The sequence below is a fragment of the Heloderma suspectum genome, chromosome 4, assembly GCF_057233095.1.
Source record: "Heloderma suspectum isolate Gila_16-S chromosome 4, 16-S_ref, whole genome shotgun sequence".
In the NCBI taxonomy this organism is placed as follows: Eukaryota; Metazoa; Chordata; class Lepidosauria; order Squamata; family Helodermatidae; genus Heloderma; species Heloderma suspectum.
The window spans coordinates 61548780-61569853 of NC_139461.1; the positions used below are offsets into that span (position 1 = coordinate 61548780).

The 21074-nt window shown below is 44.1% G+C and overlaps 1 protein-coding gene across 1 annotated transcript; it reads left to right on the forward strand.

Moving 5' to 3' along the window:
• Positions 1 to 619: 619 nt before the first annotated feature.
• On the forward strand, positions 620 to 20425 carry GGH (gamma-glutamyl hydrolase). Its single transcript, XM_084849439.1, has 9 exons — positions 620 to 819; positions 4734 to 4848; positions 7646 to 7696; positions 10447 to 10531; positions 11673 to 11811; positions 13043 to 13149; positions 13249 to 13339; positions 14697 to 14834; positions 16432 to 20425. The coding sequence occupies exons 1-9, from the start codon at positions 699 to 701 to the stop codon at positions 16551 to 16553; spliced, it is 969 nt and encodes a 322-aa protein (XP_084705565.1). The 5' UTR covers positions 620 to 698; the 3' UTR covers positions 16554 to 20425.
• Positions 20426 to 21074: the final 649 nt, after the last annotated feature.

Below are 21074 nucleotides of genomic sequence, written 5' to 3' on the forward strand. Positions count from 1 at the left end.
CCCTATCAGATCTGAACTTGACAACGACAACCCCCCCCCCCCCGCGCCTCAATGCATTCCAATTCAGAAGTATCATTTTGGAAGCACTAAAGAACGCCCACTTTAGGATTGGATACACGCCCAAAGATGAGCTTAGGGAAACGAGGAACCTTCCCAGCCTAAATGCGAATGAACTTTGACACAACTTTCTACGGCCCCGGTTTGCTTTTACATCGCCTCATTCATGACAGGCGTGTTACTGTCGGCATTTATGACGCACACGCCCCGTATCAGCCCTGCCACCACTGTAGTATCGTCTAATGCGCCTCAAGGAAGATGGTTTGGAAAAGCCGCCCTTTCTTTCCATGTGATGCTCTTCCTTTTTCCCCGGGAAAAGACCCTCCCCAACCCGCACCGTTAGTTGGAGAAGCATTTTTAACTATCCTTCCTTCGAAAAAAACAAAAAGAAAAAAACGTGTTCTGTATCGGCAGCACAACGCAACGCCTCAAGGGAGGAGGCATCGAATCTGTTTCAAGGGAGGCAGGTACCCTTCCTGAGTCCGGCCGCCCACGGACTACGTTTCCCAGGCTGCCCCTGGCGGCGGAGAGGCGTCGTGAGTGGGCGGGGCCGCAGCCGCTTGAGCGCGGCGGAGCGGGGCGCGCGCACCCGCCTGCCTTGCGCTGCAAGGCTGGACGCGGCTGCCGAGCGAGAGCCGGGCATGGCGAGCCGCCCGGGACCCGGCCGCGCGCTGGGCGTTTGCTGCCTCCTCGGTCTCTTCTGCAACCCCGCGCTCCCGTTGGTGCTACGGGCTCGAAGCATTAATGGCAGACCGATTATCGGTGAGTCGCAGCGTTTGGCAGGAGCCGGCAAGGGATGATCGAGCCGGATTCATTGTGGACTTCTGACGCGAAGAGGGAGAGCGAGAGAGACCGCTCAGCTGACTTGTGTATGGCGATAGACACTGTATGGTGAAAAGGGGGAGGAGGAGGAGGAGGAATCTCCTTTCAGCTCCTTTTCAAAAACATTCCCTCCCCAACAGGTATTCCCGAGGTGGTAACTTTGCCCTCTGTACATTGCTTAGTAATTTCTTTACTATAAGTGATTCTTAAATACTGTTACATAGATATATATTCAGACCGATCTTTCGCTCAGGCATCTTTGTGTGGTTGCAGTGGCCAAGCTAAACCAAAGGGATCATTGCATCCAGGGGGCGATTTGGCCCTGGGCCCCACGCCACGCCTGTTGTCCAAGACACTGCCCTCAGTACATCCTCTTTGATCCTAAGCGGGCTCTCTTATCGGTGTGTGCGGTTGTTGCCTTGAAGACAGTAGCACCGACTTCCAGGTAAGCATAGGAAGACTCGCCCGGTGCCTTCTCACTCTTGATTCAAGATCAGTGGCCATCTGTTGCTGGCAAGAGGATGCTACTTATTTTTATTTATTAAATCTTAAACTGGCATCCTTCACATATCTGGAGCAGTTAGCTGACTGGAACACTTGCTTTTTACCTTGTTTATCTCCTTCACCATGGGGGATCCAGAGAAAACCCAGTGACCTGTGCTTATTTGTTTGTAACATTTATATCCCACTTTTCCTCCAAAGAGCCCAAGATGGTGTACATAACGCTCCTCCTCTACCTCCTGTAGATTTTATCCCTACAATAACCCTGTGAGGTAGGTTAGGCTGAGAGTCAGCAACTGGCCCAGAGTCCATGGTGGATAGGCCCCTCTTATATGCATGTGAACTTGGAAATGCGTCCCACTGAATTCAGTGGGATTTGATGATGATGATTTTATCCATTCAGTCATGTCCGACTTTTGGCGATTCTATGGATCATCTCTCTCCATGTATTCCGATCTTGTACTATTTCTTTGAGCTGTTCCATGCTCTGGTTGGTATCAGTTTTGATGATATCTAGCCATCTTGTTCTTTGGCGACTAGATTTCCTTTTGCCACTAACCAATCCGAGCATAATCGCTTTTTCTAGTGAGTTCCTCCACATAACATGGCCAAAATAAGTCAATCGCAGTTTCATGATTTTTCCATGCAATGACATGTCTGGGTTTATACATTCCAGTACTTGCTTATTTGTTATCTTAGCTGTCCAAGGAATGCACAGGAGCCTTCTCCAACACTACAGTTCGAATACATCAATTCTCTTTCTGTCTTGTTTCTTCGTTGTCCAACTTTCGCATCCATAAGTAACTATGGGAAACATGGTGGTACAAACTAATCTGCATTTAGTTGTCAAGCTGATGTCCTTGTTTTTCCATATTTGGTTCATGCTCATCGTTGTTGCGCGACCCAGCACAATTTGACATTTTATTTCTGGGCTGCATTCACCGCTTTGATTGATCTACGATCCTAAGAAAATAAATTCTTCTACATATTCAGACTCTTCACCATCAACTACTATGCTGATATTTCCTAAGAAAATAAATTCTTCTACACATTCAAACTCTTCACCATCAACTACTATGCTGATATTTCCTAAGAAAATAAATTCTTCTACACATTCAAACTCTTCACCATCAATTTCTATGCTGATATTTCCGTTCTTCGCAGTGGACATGAGCTTGGTCTTTTTGATGTTTAAGGAGAGGCCAAACTTCTCACTCTCTTCTTTGATTTTCTTGATAATATACTCCAGACCTTCTTTGGTTTCTGAGAGGAGAGTTGTGTCATCAGTGGGATTTACTCTGACAGAAATGAGCACAGGATTCCTGCCTTACTCCTCAAAGTCTATTGACCAATGTAGTAATGGTTGTAGTTATTCCTATATTAATATATCATGTTAATAGTAAGAGGTGTGTCAGCAGAAATTGATGTTAAAAGAAAAATGGGGGTGCAATTTGCAATCTTTTGTCGCCTCCAGAACAGACTCGCTGTCCTTGGCAAGGCTGCTTTAGATGAGGCAGGGAGCAGAGTGCACCAAAACATTTTGAACCATGTGTTCTGTTCAGAGCAGTGCCTCAGAGACAACGCCCCGGTCATGTGCATATGGGGTGAAGATCTGGTCAGATTCTAGATTCTTATTCAGTGTGTTTGCATTTTTTCCCTAAAATTTAGGGAAAAAATTGTATTTTATGTTATACGTGAACCAAATGTTATTGATCAATATGTGCTTGTCTGTGGATTAATGTCTATCTATAGTCATCACCCCACAGTTAATGTGTAGTCAAAGCAAGGGGCTGGCAGTTAAGAACGTAAGAAGAGCTGTGCTAGATCAGACCAAGGATCCATCTTGTCCAGCATTCTGCTCACACAGTGCCAACCAACTGCCCACAGGAAACCCACAAGTAGGACATGAGTACAACAGTACCCTCCCTTAAAGCCCTCTAAGGCCTATCTCCTGCCTATCTTAAGGAAAACCTGCTTCCGTATGAGCTCCCTCACCCATCAAGATCTGCTTCTTCTATCCCCCTGCCCTCCCCTTTAGGGGAAGGCTTCATTGGTAGAAGTTAGTGAATATTTCTTGTTGTTGCCCCAGTTTTATTAAATTTTCTGTCTGGGGTAGTCTAATGCAATCTGACACTGAGGGCTTTGAGTTAATTCCTGCATTGTAGGGCTGTTTCTCTCTTTTTTAATTGTGTGTCTGTATGTCGTATTGTAAGCTTTCATGTGTTGTTGGCTGCTTTGGATTTCCCTTAAGTAAAATGGGGTATAGAACAGGGCAGGCAGCAGAGCTTGCAGAAAGACGCTCCACTGACCAGTCCAGATCTGGAAACAAGTATTTCCACTCATTTCCGGGGTTCCTTTAGGAAGCGCTGATTCCTGCTGCACTAGCAGTAGGTCCCATGGGCGCAACTAGCAGAGACGCAGTGGCAATACTGGACATAGTCATAGACTCATAGGGTTGGAAGGGGTCTACAAGACTGAGTCCAACTCCCTGCTAAGTGCAGGAAGCCTGATTCCCAGGCGGTCTCCCATCCAAGTACTAACCAGGGCTGACCCTGCTTAGCTTCCGAGATCAGACGAGATCAGGTGCATCCAGACCGTTGCTTGATGCTGCCTAATAATTGCAACCAAAATATATGTGCTGAAAATTCATAGTTTTGCTATTTTAAGTACTTTTATTTATTTTATATATCTGTATTATCTGACGGGGATGATGTCCACTATCAGTAATTTTTTAAGTGTGTGTGTGTGTGTGTGCGTGCGCGCAAAACTGGCAGAACTGTAAAATGTTCCTGATTTTTAAAGTTGCTTTTTTCTTCCCGTTTCATCATTTTTATTCTGTTGTTGGAGTGCCAGAGGAAGTTCTTAGTCAAATTTCAACACTTGGTTTCAGCTGGTGAGCTGGCATACTGGAATGTTTTGACCGTTTTTCAAAACCCATGGCGCAATAGGTCATGTGGTGGCATTGCGTAGTTTATTGCAAACTGTAGCACAGTGTTTCGGTATGCATCTTGGGTGACAAACGTTTGGAAATCAGGTTCTCTTCATAAATACATATTTGTGCTCGTTCAGAATACACAGGGTGCGAGAGAATAAGTGTTGGACCCTGCCCACTCTGTGGGTCCAGATGCATGGATCAGACCGTGAAGAACCACGGTCAAAGGAAGTCTGTAAGAAAGACCTTCACAGCTGAACTTTCTGTTTCCAGAAATGGGAGTCCCCTATTGCTTCTTCGTCCCAGAATCCTAGTTGTAACCTAAGACCTTCAGCATCTATGAGTGACTAAAGGCGCAGCCCTGTGCATTTATAGCACTTTCAATGTATAATATATTCTTTATTTTTCTGTGTGTTTTTAGGGATATTGGCACAGGAAACAGACTTCAAAAGCTTCCAGAAATTTGGAAGTTCTTATATTAGTGCTTCATATGTGAAGTTTCTTGAATCTGCGGGAGCACGAGTAGTACCAGTAAGGTAAGCTCACATGAATACTGTGCTCGCATTACATACCAGTCCACAAAATATTATGCCATAATGCATTTGGTAAGTCTTTAAGGCGCCACAAGACACTTTGTTATTGCATACCATGTAATACAGAGTAGAAACTTGTTCAGCGCTTAATATTTGCCAGTGACTGAGATGGAAAAGGGTGCATGGATGGGCCTTTTGAAAGCTGGAATAGCAGTCTTTAGGGTAGGAGATGGTTAGCACCCTCCCATGTGCTTATACTTGTGTAGACAGTGTGGTGCCGTGGTGAAAGCGTTGGACTAGGACTAGGGGAGACTCAAGATTCAAAACCCTGCACCATAAAGCGCACACGTGACCTTGAGCTGGGCTGTGTTTCCACCAGTGATTTACTCCAACCTGCCTGCGCCGTGGGGTCTCTGTGGTTCCATGACGTCATGGCCATTCAGCCCCAGTGTCACATTTTATCACTGAAAAACCGCTTCTTCTGAGACTGCTTATAGTCTGACTTTTCTTGGTTATGGCGGCTCCATTACTGACCTGTTTCCACAATCACACTGTCTTTGCCCTGACCGTGGGGTGTATAGCCCGGCCTTCGTAGGTGTGTTGCTCTGACCTCAGACCCAACCCTTTCCCTCCCTGTTTTCCGGACGTTTCATCGCTGTTTTGGAGCAGGATGCCAAGGGAGCAAGTTTTAAAACGTCATTGAAAATAAGCACTAGAGCACAGCCCATGAGCCCAGTCAAGGGGTGTTTCCTCCCATTGTGCTGAATGAGGCTTGCCCTCTCAATGACCACAGAAATGACAGAGAAGCCCCTCAATTGATACTGCACGTATCAAATATCAAAGCCCTCAGTTCCTGAAATGGGATCTCAAGGCTTCAGTCCATTGCCTTAGGACATAACTCCTTCACAGCTTCCAACTAGAGATCCTGTGTATTAAAATGGGGGCTGGTTTCGTTCGCTTCCCCACAACTAACCCATTAGTGTCTCCTCAGAAGTAACTCCCATTGCTGTGGATGATGCTGTGATTCCCCCTCAATTGAAATGGCACACATTAAAGCCCAATTGCTTAAATGCGGTTAAGCAACCAAGCAAAGCAAGGCGCCAATGAATTACCTTAGGACATAACTTAGGACATAACAAACCCGTTAGTGTCTCCTCAGAAGTAACTCCCATTGTGCTGAATGAGGCTTGCCTTTGAATGCCTACATTAGAACTTTGAATGCCTACATCAGATTCCCCCTCAGTTGAAATGGCATATGTGTGTCTACTTGGAAGGCACTGCCATTGTGTTCAATGAGGCCTGCTCCTGAAATGCAGGTGCATCTGGATTTCCAGGGGAAAGGAGAGAGGCGGGGAGAAGGGGAAAGCCTTCTTAAAAACCCCATACTCCTCCATTAGCTTCTCCTTCTGTTGTCCTGGAAACACAGCTGAGGAGGCGGGAACACTGAAGTTGTGTGAAGGAGAGGGGGAGATGATCCTGGAGGGAGCTATAGCCACAATTGTGCATTAACGCAATTTCAATCTCCGTTTTAGGGGCAACAAGGGAGGTTTAAAGGGGGAGGGATGCTCCAGACACAGTGGTTTGATTTTTCACTCCTTTTCTAAAGCAAAACAAAAGGGCTGGGAAGGCAAGGAGGAGACTGGCCACAGCAGGAAACTTCAGCGGGGCAGAGGGGGCAAGGGAGGGGGGAATCAGAAACTGGAGGAGGCAGAAAAACAGATGGGGTAAGCAGACCCAACCCACTCCAAAAAGGCTCCACCCAGCCATCAAGAGAATAACGCGATTAGGGCTCCATGGAAACAGCGCAGCCTGCCAGGGCACAACGATGATAGACCAGGTCCTTTGGGGACATGAAAACACATGAGAGAGAAAATGCACTTGGGGAAACAGCGCAACAAAGTTGGAAAAGAAGTGAAGGCAATAGTGTGGAAACACACCCCTGGTCAGATTATCTTAGCTTAACTTAACAGGGTTGTTGTGAGGATAAAATGGTAGTGGGGGAAGCATGTATGCTGCCATGAGTTACTTTGAGGAAAGCTGGGATATAAATTTGATTAATGCTAATACTTTCCTGTAAGTCTACACTATTGGTTACTTAACATGAATTTAACACAGTGGAGACTGGTGGCTCTGATGTCATGGGGAAATGAATCCACTCTGGGTTTCAGTCAGAACCAGAACTCTAAAGGAGCTATCCAAGGTGCAGAACCTATCCCCAAAATAGGTTCAGCACCTTGGATAGCTCCTTTAGAGTTCTGACTGAAACCATGACATCAAAGCCACCACCCTCCACTGATTTACATGTACCACAGGAAATTGCTGTAACCCAGCTTTCCCTACTCGTGCCCTCTGTATGTTTGAAACTACAACCCGCAGCTTTCCTGACAATTGGGTGGTGGTGGTGGTGTTATTAATTTCATTTCTATACCACCCAACAGCCAAAGCTCTCTGGGCAGTTCACAACAATTCACAAAAATACGAACGACATTATGCAACATTACATAATACAACATTATGATAAAACACAGTCTAAAAAAAACTAAAGTATAAAATTTAAAACAATTTAAACCACTAAAAATTATTTCAATAAAGAGTTTTGATACTAGACCTGTTGAAGAGAGCTGACATCACTGCCCCATCATCATATGCAGTGCCTGGGAGTTGATGCTCAAAACAGCTGGAGGGCATCAGATTGTGAAAGGCTGGCATAGCCTTTCAGTTACGTGCTAAATACTGTTTCAATCTGATGTGGGGGAGCTATATATTTATGCCAAAACTTTTGTTATTTTAATTGTTTCAGATTAAATCGTTCAGATGAAGAGTATGATAAGATTTTCCATTCTATTAATGGGTAAGTGTACTAATGAACAACTGTTTGTAGTTAATGGTAATGTAGTGCAGTGGAAGGAGTGTTAAGTTCTGAGATGACATCAGAGACCCAGGTTCCAGTTCCTGCTCAGCCCTGAATTTTACTGAATGACCTAGGCAACAGCATACTTAAAGGTATTTCCGGAATGGTTGCTTTTCGTGTGATTTGCTGTACCAGATAAGAAGTGTATCTGTGCGTGTGTTTGCAATCTGTACCTTACCCTGCAATCTGTCACTTATTACTTCTGAGAAGCACTTCCCTTCCTGGGTTTTTGTTTGTGAGAACTAGTACCATAAAGAATTGCAAACATTCCTATGACTAATCTGGGGAATAAATGTTCCTCTTCCTGGCCGTTTCCTACTTGTCCTCCATTATCTAAGGCTTTTCCCTTAAAAACAAGTTTTTTAAAACACAACAGGTCACTTCAGGCATATTACGAATTTCTTCTGTTAATTTTTCTTTGGGTTCTTTCTGACCTTCCATAGGTGTGGATTTTTGTCAATCACATTTCCAGATTCTCTTCCCCTCTCCAGCCCAGACGAAGTACTGCATTCAGGTTATTAGTATTTGCATGGGAGCCAGTGAAAACTTTCCAGTGCTTTATTTTTCTGCAGAAAATTTTCCATGTCATAATGGAAAATTAATTAGCAACCATGAATGGGATGCTCACTGCAAATACAATATTAAGCAAAGTTGGCAGTTTCAAATTCATAATTAACCCTTTTCAGGTGATTATCCCCAACTAGTATGTGTCATTGAAATACATATATGTCTCCTTGTGAAATGGTACTAATAAGTAGTGACCACAAAACTGAAGGTGCTCCAAAAACCTCAATGGAAGAGAGTTTAACTCTGTTGAAATAGATGGATGGTTGTGAACGTATCATGCACAGTTCTTTGGTTTTCTAAAATGTATTAGTGTGTCAACAGTTTTCAGTACCTTCATTTTTTTCTTAGATTTAAACAATGTAGGAGAAGTACATATTATTGTCTTTATATTTTTACAGGTATTCCAATAAAAATCTCTACATAATATCACATTTAAATCACATTAAGTGTGCTCTGTTTTCTTCGGCAAATATTTTAGTTCAAGTACTTGTATTATAGAACAAAAAATTAACATGGGATACTCTAAATTCAATCACTGTAGGGAATCAGAGATGCAAATTAGCCTGATTTACAGTCCAGGCAGAATTGTATGGGAAACACAGGTCTTTCGATAACAGAATAAGGGGCACACTGAAATGAAAATAAACATGGCAAACTGTATTGGTGCAAGCCCACCACTCATATATGTTATCAGTCCCTTGTTGAAAGGAGTGGGTAATGGACTTCTGGAAGACATTTCATATACTGAAGTGGTTTCAGAAGGTACATATTTACCTACATAGTACAATAAATCCACAGTGATTTATTTGAAGTAATTCTGACTGTCGGAAAGCTAGCCACACTTGATATCCGTGTAATAGTTGTCAAGAAACACTGGGCAACTACTTGAGAAAAATGTGGATGCCAGGCTAATCCATCACTTAACGCATAGTGACATATGAGGCAAGTACTTCAGGTAAGCCCTTTCGTGGCAATATGTATAACCAAAAATATACCACCTAAAAGTGGTATATTTTCTTCCAGTGAAAATGTCCTCAACAAGCCTCACCGCAAGATAATTCTGTGTGCTGGCAGCTGGAGAAACATTTCCCAGGGTTAAGGGGATAGGATGTATGGCTGACTCTGATGGCTCCAGTGAAAATAGACTTGGTAAGAGGGACCTTGTTATTTCTTGGACTGACAGTACAGTTATAGAAAATGCAGGTGATATACAGCATTAGAATAAGAAACCCCTGGAAACCAACCTTTATAACATTGACAGCTGTCTTTCTTTTCTCCCCCTGCCCTTCCTGTCACAGTCCAGGGTGACTGTCTGAATGACGCTTCCTTAGAACACTTAGGAGAGGCAAAGAAGCATTCAGGCGACCCAACAGCATATATCAGGGGCAGAAAACTAGCTACCTTCCAGATGTTTTAGACAATTCTCATAAGCTCCAGTCTACATGACCGGGAGCTGTAGTCAGAAACACCTGGAAGGCAGATGTTGTCCACCCCTGCTTTAGCATGTCACCTTCTTTTAAGTTTATATTCAAGATATTTTCATCTTTACAATTCAAGTTTATCCATATGATGTTTTGACTGTGGGTCAAACAAAACACCATTCTGATTACATATCGTACAGCTGACCCCTCTCTGTTACTTACTCTAGAGTAAGTGCACACAGCCCTGATCTGGATCAGGACCACTGTACACTGGGAGGAGAAGTTTAAATCTTTCCCTTCAGTCAGTTTCTTCCTGAAATAATGCCCCCCACCCCCCGTGTGGGGGGCATTATTTTTTAACCCCCACCCCGTGCACACACACGGGGTGGGGGTTAAAAAAAAGAGAAAAAAAGCCTCCATTGGCATCATTGGTGACTTTTATTTCTTTTTTTAACTCCCACACCAGGGGTGGGCAGATTTCAAGAAAGAGCAGCTGAGAGGGAAAGGTTTAAACCTCCCCTCCCAGCACATAGTGGTCCTAATCTGGATCAGGGCCATGTGCAAGTACTCTAAATTAAGTAACACAGAGAGGGGTCAGCTGCATGCCATGTAGTTAACATAATTTCTAGCTTGACCTAATGTGGTCAATTCAGTTGGCAGTTCCTTGCTGCAAATAAAACTGTTGTAATGTTGTTTTCTTAGGATACTCTACCCCGGAGGTGGTGTTGACCTTAAGACCTCTGAGTTTTCCAGGGTTGCAAAGATATTCTACAATAAAGCACTAGAGGTAAATGTTTGGACATGCGATGTCTCTTTGCATTGGGAGAGTGATAATATTGAGTAACGAAGACTGTAGGTGGCTCAGAGTTGCAGAATTTCCAGCCGGCATACATAATGCAGCTATACATATGTACCTTATCTGTATGTGGCTACACAAGTCTTCATTGCACCAACAGGACTGAGTCATATGATATAAACAGAGTCAATCTATTGTGATGCTGGTGTATATATAAATGCATAAAAATGAGTTATAATATAAACAGTTGACAAGGAGTCTAACTGAGATATATTGAGATCTATATACAGACTTAAACAGTATGTTAAACTGAGTTTTTCTTCTGTTTCTAAAAAGTAAATAAAGAGTCTGCATACATTTGCGCTCATTGGCCCGAACTGCAAGCAGAAGCAGGCTTGGTTCTTACCAAGCAATGAGATAGAATACTGCCTGAACTTTTCCATTTATCTCTCCATTATTAAAATGACTGGACAGTAACTCTTAAAAAAAAAAAAAAGACTGCCAAAAATTCAGTGCTGGGGCCTGGAATATCCCTATGGGGCCAGGCCCCACATTTCCTCTCTCACCCCAGCTGTTTGCACATTTAACCAGGATGAGTGAACAAGCCAGCGTGTTATTTCACATGGCTCAATCGCTCCCACATGGCTCCTCCGGCCAGCAGGAGCAGCTAAACAACATGGTTAGCATTACATCCGAACCTAGAACTCTGGCTTTTCTCACCCCTGACAAGTCAGAGTTCCAACTCTGGCTTGCCAGGGGAGAGACAAGCCAGAGGTCTTGGTTAGGACGTAATACTAGCTGAGCCTGGGACGCTCCCTGGCTTGTTTATCTGCTCCCACTGGCAGTGGGAGCCAAATGGGAGCAAATAAGCCATGTGAACTAGCTGTCTTGTCTAGACTTCTAGGTAGATATGGTAGGAAATATGAACACCTGAGTCATCCTTCCCCAGCTTTCCCCATGCCTCCAGATGTGTTGGCCCACAAGTGCCATCAGCCCTGACCACTGGCCATGCTGGCTGGGCCTGAGGGTGGCTGAGGTCCAAAACATGTGGAGTGACCCAGATCAAGGATGGCTGGTCTGTGATATTTATGTCTTGAACTATGTGCCACTTTTTTCCCTTGTTATTTTCAAGGCAAATGACAAAGGGGACTATTTTCCAGTCTGGGGAACATGCCTGGGACACCAGTTGCTCACCTACCTCACTAGTGGAGAAGACCTGCTCACTTGGACTAATACGGATGGCTTTGCATTGCCAGTGAACTTCACTCCAGGTGAAAACTCATAATTTTAGTTCACTTCTGAGTTGGGCGGAGGGGGGAATTTGAAGCTGGTGTATTAATACATTGTAAGAGGCAAAGTGAAATAATGACTTGGAGAATACTTGAACTCTGGTGTCCTGGGGATGTTTCGTCTTAGAAGTCATATGTTTATGACCTGATACTGCGCTGTGCTGGAGACCAGTAGCAGAAAAGAATGACAGCAACTATAAAAAGTATAGGGGTGGGGGGCAGGGAGGACAAAGATAAGTGGGTTGGGAGCAGGGGGGATGTCCATTCAGCCTTCAAAACAAACACATGAAGAATTTACTTTTTAAAGAGATCTGGGCGTAGCTATCCTGCTACAGCAAGGGTATGCCACTGGATTAATTGTAAATGTGATGCAGCGTTGCTGGCATTAGATTTATGCTGGTGTCATGATAGTTATGTGGTGGCACCAGGATCAGAAGCAGCATGACTCTAAATAACAGTTCCTGGGGGGAGAAGGCTCTTGTCCACACACCCTCCATGTGGGCTTCCCAGAGACATCTGATTGGCCACTGTGGGAAATAGGATGCTGGACTAGAGGGATCCAGCAGAACTGCTTATATTAGTGGGAGGGGGGGGGGGGAGAGAGAGAGAGAGAGAGAGATTGCACGTGTGGTTTTGTCTGGAGCCAAATCCTGCCGTGGCGCCTCCTCCCACATAAATATTGAGTAAGCCCTAAAACTAGGAACAATGAATTCCTCTAAAGCATATGATTGAAGGGGAGCTTCTGAATGTTCATGACATTGGGTAACACTTGCTGTGTGCTACAACGTGAGCAAGGTACATTTACAGAGTTTTCTCATGGGATATGTTTGCTGTGATTATGGTTTTATAAAAGGGTGAGTGTGGCTTCTGCGGTTGACTGCACCGTGATGAACGGAACTGGTTTTGCTGCATTGAAGACCAGGGGCTGTATCCAATGCTGTCACAGCGCTCGCACGAATGATGTGCTGGCATAAGCCGGCGCTGACCCGGCGTCTTGAGTGCTTGCCAGGCAAAGGGAACAAGCAGTGATTTGCTGCTGAATTTCCCCTTTGCCTCCCAAGCGTTAATGATGTGGTGCTGGTAGGGCTGTGACAGCGTTGGATGCTGCCCCAGCTGTGCTTTTGGAAGAGCTGCTTGAGCTCTTGCCAGCAGGGCAGACTACAAAACTAAACAAAGCAATGGTAATATTGCTTCTTGCCTTTTTTGATATAAGGTGCCAAAGACAGCAGGATGTTCAAAGGTTTTCCTGACGACTTGTTGCAAGCAATAGGTTCGGAGCCTCTGACTTCAAACTTTCATTTCTGGAGCCTTTCTATGCAGGTAACTTTATGTTTTTAACAGAATGACGCCGAGTAAAAATGCCCCCTTCTTGAAAATATATTTATGTATGTACGTATATAAATTTCTCTTCTCTTACAGAATTTCACAAATAATGAGAAACTGCGCAAGTTCTATAAGATCTTGACAACTAATGTTCATAACAATGTGGACTTCATATCCACCATGGAAGGTAATGCTCTGTTCGACATCTACATTCTAGCTAGAGCTAGACATTGTAGCCAAAGTGTGGTCACTGCCATGAGCAGCTGGCCTATGGCTGAAATCCAACGGCATCCCTTTGCCAATGGAATAGACACCATTGGTGGAACAGGCGTCTCCTCCCCCTGCTGGGGGACCCTCCAGAGCAGATTTAAGGGGTGCAGGGAGCAGTGATGCAGGGTGACTTCCAGTGTCTTTTCCTCCTGCTGTTTCCCTGTATGGATTAATAATGCAAAATGTGTCCTTTGATGTCATTGCATGCAGGTATCCACACCTCTACTAGTGGCAGCCAATGAAGTGGAGCAGGAGTGAGAACCCCTGCAGCAGTCCTGTACAAATTTTGTGATACTGTGGTGGGGGGCAAGGGGGTGGGGAAAGATGGGGGGGCTTTCAGTGGCCACCATGCCTTGGCTACAACATGCAGTTCCAGTCTCCATTGAGTTAGACCAGCCTTTCCCAAACCTGGTGCTCTCCAGATGTTTCGGACTACAACTCCTGGCATTCCTGCTGGTTGGGGCTGGTGGGAGCTGAAGTCCAAAGCATCTGGAGAGCATCAGGCTGGGGTAAGGCTAAGTTATTCCCTGTACTTGTAGGAGATCTCAGCCACTATGTTGACACTATGGTGTCACTCTTTGTTGATTCCGTTCCAAGGAGCTCATAGTTTTTAGGACACTGGGATATAGTCAGAGGCAACGTCAAACTACCTTCACGAGGATAGGTAGAACCCTTTTCCTATTGCAGTGACATTCTTTAAACGTGGGAGCTGTTGTAGTGTAGTAACAATGGCTTACAAATTGGGTGGTCCCTGGCTCGAATATTGCCTCAATGTACAAATACAGTGAGTTGGCGATGCTGGAAGTGATATCTTCTTCTATCATCAGCTTGCTGCATTGGATTCCTCCATTGGGCTGTGGAAGGGGCAGAGCCAAAGAATGGCTGGGGTTGTGAGGGGGAGGTCTGGTGGGCTGCATCTGGCCCGTGAGCCAGCAGTGAGCCACTTCAAACCATGAAGTGAGTTGAATGCTGTCTAAAGCACTATATACATTAGGGATGGACAACCTGTGGCCCTCCGGATGTTTTGACCTACAGCTCCCATGATCCCTCACTATTGGCTGTGCTGTCTAGTGCTAATTTGTAGGCCAAATCATCTGTAGGGCCACAAGTTGCCCACCCCTGATATATATGCTTATTATTAGAATTGCAATGATTTTATGTGAGATAGTTTTGTAAAAGTTTTGGGTTAAAACTGTACAAGTGTGTATTCAGGTTTTTAAGAGAAGGCTCTTGTCTTGTTTGCATGAATGCATGACAACTCCTTCATTTCCTAGCCTACAGATACCCTATTTATGGTGTTCAGTGGCATCCAGAGAAAAATCCATATGAATGGAAGAACTCACCAGGCATACCTCATTCCCGGTCAGCTATGGAAGTAACGTATTTCACAGCTGACTTCTTAGTCAATGAAGGTATGGAATCTTTGCAAGGAAAATATTAGAACATTTGTGGATGGATGTAGTGACATTCTACTTGAAAAGGGAAGGGGAAATAGTTGCATACAGAGTGACAAATTTTCTGAAGGCTAAAATGTGAAGATATAAATAGAATATATTTTCTGTTTATCTCCAGCAATAAATGTCACCAACTATGTGTAGTTGGTGACAACACACCCACATTTTCTCATTAAAGAAAAATGAGAGAAAAGAGTACTACCTTTTATCCACAAATTCTAGAGGGCAACATTGTTTTTTTTAATCAAACCCTTGAGCAGACAGACTTATTCAAAGCAACTGTAAAAAAATTTTAGAGATCAATAGTCTGAATGGCTGGTTATCGGAATCTGCAGTACTGAAACTGCTTATGCCACTTCAGCACCATTGATATCAAGAGAACTACTGTAGAGCAGCCTTCCCCAACCTGGTGCTCTCCAGGTGTTTTAGACGACAACTCCCAACATTCCTGGCAATTGGCCATGCTGGCTGGGGCTGTGTATTTTACTGCAAAACGTTGTTGATGTTATTTATTACATTTCTATGCCACCCAATAGCCGGAGCTCTCTAGGCGGTTTACAAACATCTGGAGGGAACCTTAGGGAAGGAGTAACTTCTGTCCTGTAGCCTGTGCCTTTTGACATTGTAACAAGACTATCTACCATATATTAGATACTCAACCTATATTCATTTTATTGACACTGATTTCAGTGGAACATACTTCCTATGTGCCTGAAGGTTGAATCCAATGGTGTCCCTTCCACCAGTGGAATGGATACTGTTTATGGATCGAATTACTCCTCCCAGCCAACCCTTCTATCCCCCAGAGCAGGTTTGGGGAGCAAGGAGGGTAATGGAAACCACTATTGTGCAAGTGGAAGTCTGCTCGCATAATGTTGGTTTTAGCCCAGAATGTTCTTTTTAAATGTGCTGATCCAGAGAAGCATGGAGGGATTTTCTTCTCCTCTAGGAAACTAGAAACTCTATGTGAGTGTGGGTATGGGGGTAGTTCCTATACTGTGCCTCTGAAGTTATCCTTTTCATAGAGGAGACCACAGAGTCCTAATGTGTTCTGGACTGTCAGTTTTAGGATTAGAATCTTTAAAGTGCATTTGACAAAAAAAGAATGAGGGAGAGAGGCTGTGTTTGGAAGATCGCAGATGTGAAAGAACCCATTGTGGGTTCTTTCCCCACCCCACATGTGCTGGTTGCACGACCATGATTTGTATAATTACCCATGTTGCAGCGTGGGTTGCCACGTCGTCTGAACCCAGCACACAGTATGGTGAGGATGGCTTCTCGTTCACCCCACAACTCCTACTGGAAGTTGTGGGTTGTAGGGTGGGTAAGAAGCCAGCCCCGTCACGACACGCGCTGGGTTCAGATGACACAGCAACCTGCGCTGCATCACGGTAATAATCGTGGTCATGCAACCAGTACACACAGGAGTGGAGAAAGAACCAATGATGAGTTCTTTTGCCCCTGCAATTGTCTGAATCCGATCAGAGAGAGAGAGAGATGGTCTTACAGGCAATAACAACAAGGAGCTAATCCATACTTCTCTAATATTTTGCAGCCCGGAAGAGCAACCATCATTTTTCCAGCAAAAGGGATGAGACGAATGCGCTGATTTATAATTTTACCCCTCTTTTCACTGGGACATTTTCTTCCTTTGAGCAGGCTTATTTTTTTGATTAAATTTCCAGCCAGAAGTATGGCAGAAGCAGCCGTAGAAAGAATTGAGTTGCAGCATGTTTGAGAATTAAATTGATGTAATGCATTGTGAAGAGTAAGAACTCGGATTGCTTACAGCTCTTTCTAAAATCTATTTTTCCCATTGTCTTTATACAATCGCACTTTTTTGTTTGTTTTGCAGAGGCACAATCTACGTGAAGAAGTTCTGGGAAGCCTTATTTATTAATTGCATTTATATTCCACCTTTTAATTACAAATAGCACTCAAGGAAACTAACAATATTAAAATTGTTAATATTGTTAAATGTTAAATATGTTAATATTAACATAACAGCAAATCATTTAAAATACATCAGTAAAAAAGAATTAAACAGCACCCATTTCAACAAACAGTTGAAAACCAAAGGCCTCTCTGAATAAAAATGTATTTACCTGCCAGCAGAAGAACAGCAAATGTGGAGCTAGCCTGGGTTCCCTTTCCAGGGAGTTCCAGAGTCTGGGAGCAGCCACCGAGAAGGCCCTCCCTTCCGCTCTCACTAAATGTGCCTCTGATGGTTGCAGGGCAGAGAAAAGGGCCTCTCCCAAGATGCTTAAAATCTTGGCAGGTGCATATGGGAGAATTGGGTCTTTCAAAATGGGAGTGAATTCCTTCTGAGATGGGAATCTGTGGCCCTCCAGATGTTGCTGGGCTGCAATTCTGATTATCCCTGATGATTGACGGGCTGATGGGAGTAGTATTCCACCAGCATCTGGCAGGCACAGATTCCCCACTCCTGGTGTAAGAGCACCTTAATCCCCGACGCTTGTGCAGGAGGATTTCAGTGTGCCCGAAATTGCTGTTCAGCTCAAGGACAGAAGTCATGCCTCCTGCAGTAGAAAACAATGGGACCGGAGGAGTGCTTGGTTGTTGTTTTTAGTTCTAGCCAGCCTCTGCAAATGACACAGGACCAGTTCACCATCCCACAATACTGTGTGCTGGGTGAGGGAGCACCATGACATGGTACAGGGCAGGGATGTCCGTCACTGGGAAATCTGGTTATTTTTTGGCTTGACAGAGTTCTGCGGTGTGTCCGACGCACTTTAGGCCTGCGAGCTGAGCTGTGGGCTGTTCGCCGAACTTTTTTGTCCTTTTTGCTGGGGAAGGTTCTGCAACTTGTGCAAATTTCTGAGCGTAGTTTGCACATATTTGGCCGTAATTTGTGCACATTGCTCAGAAAGTTGCACACATTGCAGAACCTCCCCCGCCCCAACATGCAAAATTCCTGGAAAGTCCACAGACTGGCCCGACTCGCTGCAGATCGAGTTGTGTGCCGCAGTGGGAACCAAAACCGGGGGGGGGGGGGGGGCCTGAGCCCAGGCAAATCTGTTGAACTCCACCCCACAGATGGATTCCTTTGACATCCCTCGTGCAGGGCACACTTTCCCTCCTCAGATGGAAGCAGTGCCGGTCTGTGTGGTGCTGCATGCAAGTCCAGCCCCCTTCCTCACCGCCTGTGCAGTACTGCTGGCTGGGAAACGCAGTCCCTGGCTGTAGGTTTTGTTTGCAGGCTGTGCACTGCCAGCACTCCTTTTGGCCACACAACAGAAGCTGCAGGCGCCTTTTACTGCGCCTGGGCTGCTTTTAAATCAAATTTATTTGAAGAAATTGGAAGAGGCCTGTCTTTAGGTGAATAGGAACGCATGAATTCTCATCTGTAATCAGAGATGAGCTCGGTATAATAGTTTTATGCTGATAAATGAATAAATACAGTATTATTACTGGCTCGATGTAAAAATTCTCAGGTAACCAACCTTTGGACAAAGGACAGGATTTCTCTTTAAGAGCACAAAAAGGAGACAGGTTTGCATACACTTAGCCACCTGCTCGGCTCCTTTTTGCCATGTCTCCACCTCCCAGTCCACATAGACTAATCCGCTGTTTGACTCCCTTGTCCCGTTCCTGTGTCTTTGCGTGCTTTCTGTTGTGTTGCTCTTGCATGTCTGGAACAGCCACCATCACCCACCCCAATTATCAAGATGCTTTCTGTTCCTCTGTTAATTCCCTTCTTGAGATCCGCTTCTTTAACACAGCTTTCGTGGGATAACATTAATTTTTTAAAATGTTTTATTTAGAAAACCCATCATAAGCTTGGATCGAGTCCACACCACGTAGGTTCACCTCTGCTAGAGGGCCAAGTGGTCCTTGGCTAATCACTGAACCTTGTTAGTCTCCCCCCCACCACTTACTTCCTCTCACCGTATAAAAGAGCTAATCAGAAACCTGGGCATGTTCTCTTGGTGGTGTCTCTCTCATACATCCTCCTGAAGCTCCTGACCATCTTCATACATATTTGGTCATATCCGCTTCACCATTGCTTCTCGGCATGTGTACAACACGAGACTTCCAACACTGTTTTCCTCCCCCTAGTGGGTGTGTGAGCATGCTCAGTTCTTCTGTTCTTGCACTCATATCAGCTTCTCTGCACAGTTCACCACGACCTTGAGCTTGCTTTATGAAGGAGCTTGCAAAGACAGCTGCATTTTTCCCCTTTTCTTAAAAGCTGGTCCTGCAAAGTCTTAGTTAAAGGTATTATAATGCCATCACATCGATTAGCATAGAATCAAAATTTCCAGGTCTTCTTGCCCATGGGTCAAGGGTCTGGAATATAAGTATGGGGTCTTGTTTAAATATGAGCCTGGGGCTTTTAGGGGGTCTTGTAGGTCTCCCCAAAACCCTGAGTCATACCATTCAACCACTCCAGATCAAATTAGCCATCACCAGTTTGAAACAGCCTTGTTCATCTTCTGTTAGCAAACTTATTTAACCCTTTCAGTGCCAGATTAACACTCCACTTTCACTGGACCCTTTCCTTCCTACTCCTAATCAGTACTTGTGCTGTTCCTCCAACAGCAGTGTGACTGGCTCTTGCTTTGGTACGGTGCTGTGGGGCTATTGGTGCAAAGCATGCCTCCAGAAGTTATAGTGCAATACTATATATGTCTACTCAGAAGTTAGCTTCATTGAGTTCAGTAAGTGTGCACAGAACTGTAGCCTTAGTTGATGGATCAGTTAGACTAATCAAAAATAATCTGGTCAAATAAAAGGCATCTCCTCCTCAATTAATTGGATTTTTTAAAGTTTTTTTTTTTTAGTACAAGTACATAAAAAAATGGGTGGTGGGTGCCAGCTTAGAAGTGGCCTTCCCCCTACTTGCTCACATATCGAGGAATACCTCTCCTAAGATTCTGCCTGCTCTGAGACATGCAGACATCCTCTTAAAAAAAAAAAAAGGCAGGGTTTTTTTTTAGAGCTATTGGTTTTATTCATATAATGTGTGCAGATTTAACTGATTAAGGGTGCAATCCTATGCGTATTTAGGCAGAAAAAAGGCCTACAACTCCCAACATACCCCAGCCAGCTGGGAGTTGTAGGACTTTTTTATGCCTAAACACACATAGGAACATGCCCTAAATTTATGATTAACTGAACTGAGATTTCACTTTGTTGGCTGACAGCTCTGGTGCTAAATACGTTTAGTAGCTGTAAGTTGTGATTTTGTTTATCTGTGTACATTGAAATAGAACATTCCAAGGTGAAATTTATTGAATAGTGCAATCACAGTTAGGATTTTCATACATCAGAAGATGTAGGCCTCAAATGCAGAATTATGGGAGGTGCAGAAGTCAACATCCTCCATTTGTAACCGCCCTGTGTTTTCCCACCACTTCTTCTGTCTTTTTTCTTACCAAAAAAAATTGCCATTACTCTGTAACCTGTTAATTTTGGGCAACCATTCCATCTCCTTTTTATTAAGTATATACTTGAATTCAAGCTTGTTATTCCCTATTAGTTAAACCCATATTAGCGTGTAATAAAGGGAAATATGACAAAATGTTCAACAGTGTTTGCTTTTAGTAATACAGCACACATCCAATTCCTATCCCCTTAGCATACCTGCATATAGGAAATTTTAATTTGAAAGAAGAATGGGAGAGATGGCTATCTTCCTCCAAAACTTTAAAGGATGGCATTCACATCCCTGGGCTGAGGCCTCTGGGTTGTTGTGTGTTTTTTTTAAATATGTATATTAATTAAAGGGTATGCTGTAGTATCAGCTCCTTTAGCTAGGTTTCTGCTCATGTTGAGTTAGGTTTCCAGTGGTATAATTTTTGGGGGGTGGGGTGGACTCCCAATAAGCTTTTAGATTTTCCACTTTAAGGCTGCAATCCTATGCATGTTTAGACAGAGAAAAGTCAGTTGTGGGACTTTTCTGTCTAAACATGCATAGGATTGTGCCCTAAGGGAACAATCCCATGGTCCCTTGGTGAGCACCCCCCCCCCCAATCCCCTCGCAGCCAGTGCAGAAAGAATGCTGGGAGTTTTAGGACTTTTTCCTGTCTAAACATGCATAAGATTGTGTCCTTATAAATTCTTACGATTTAGCAAGAGGCTAATGGGGAAGATTTGCTTTTTGGTTTTTTGCTTGTCTGCTGATTCAGTATCTGCATTTCTCAACTGGGCAGATAGGCAAGTTTCAGATCAGAA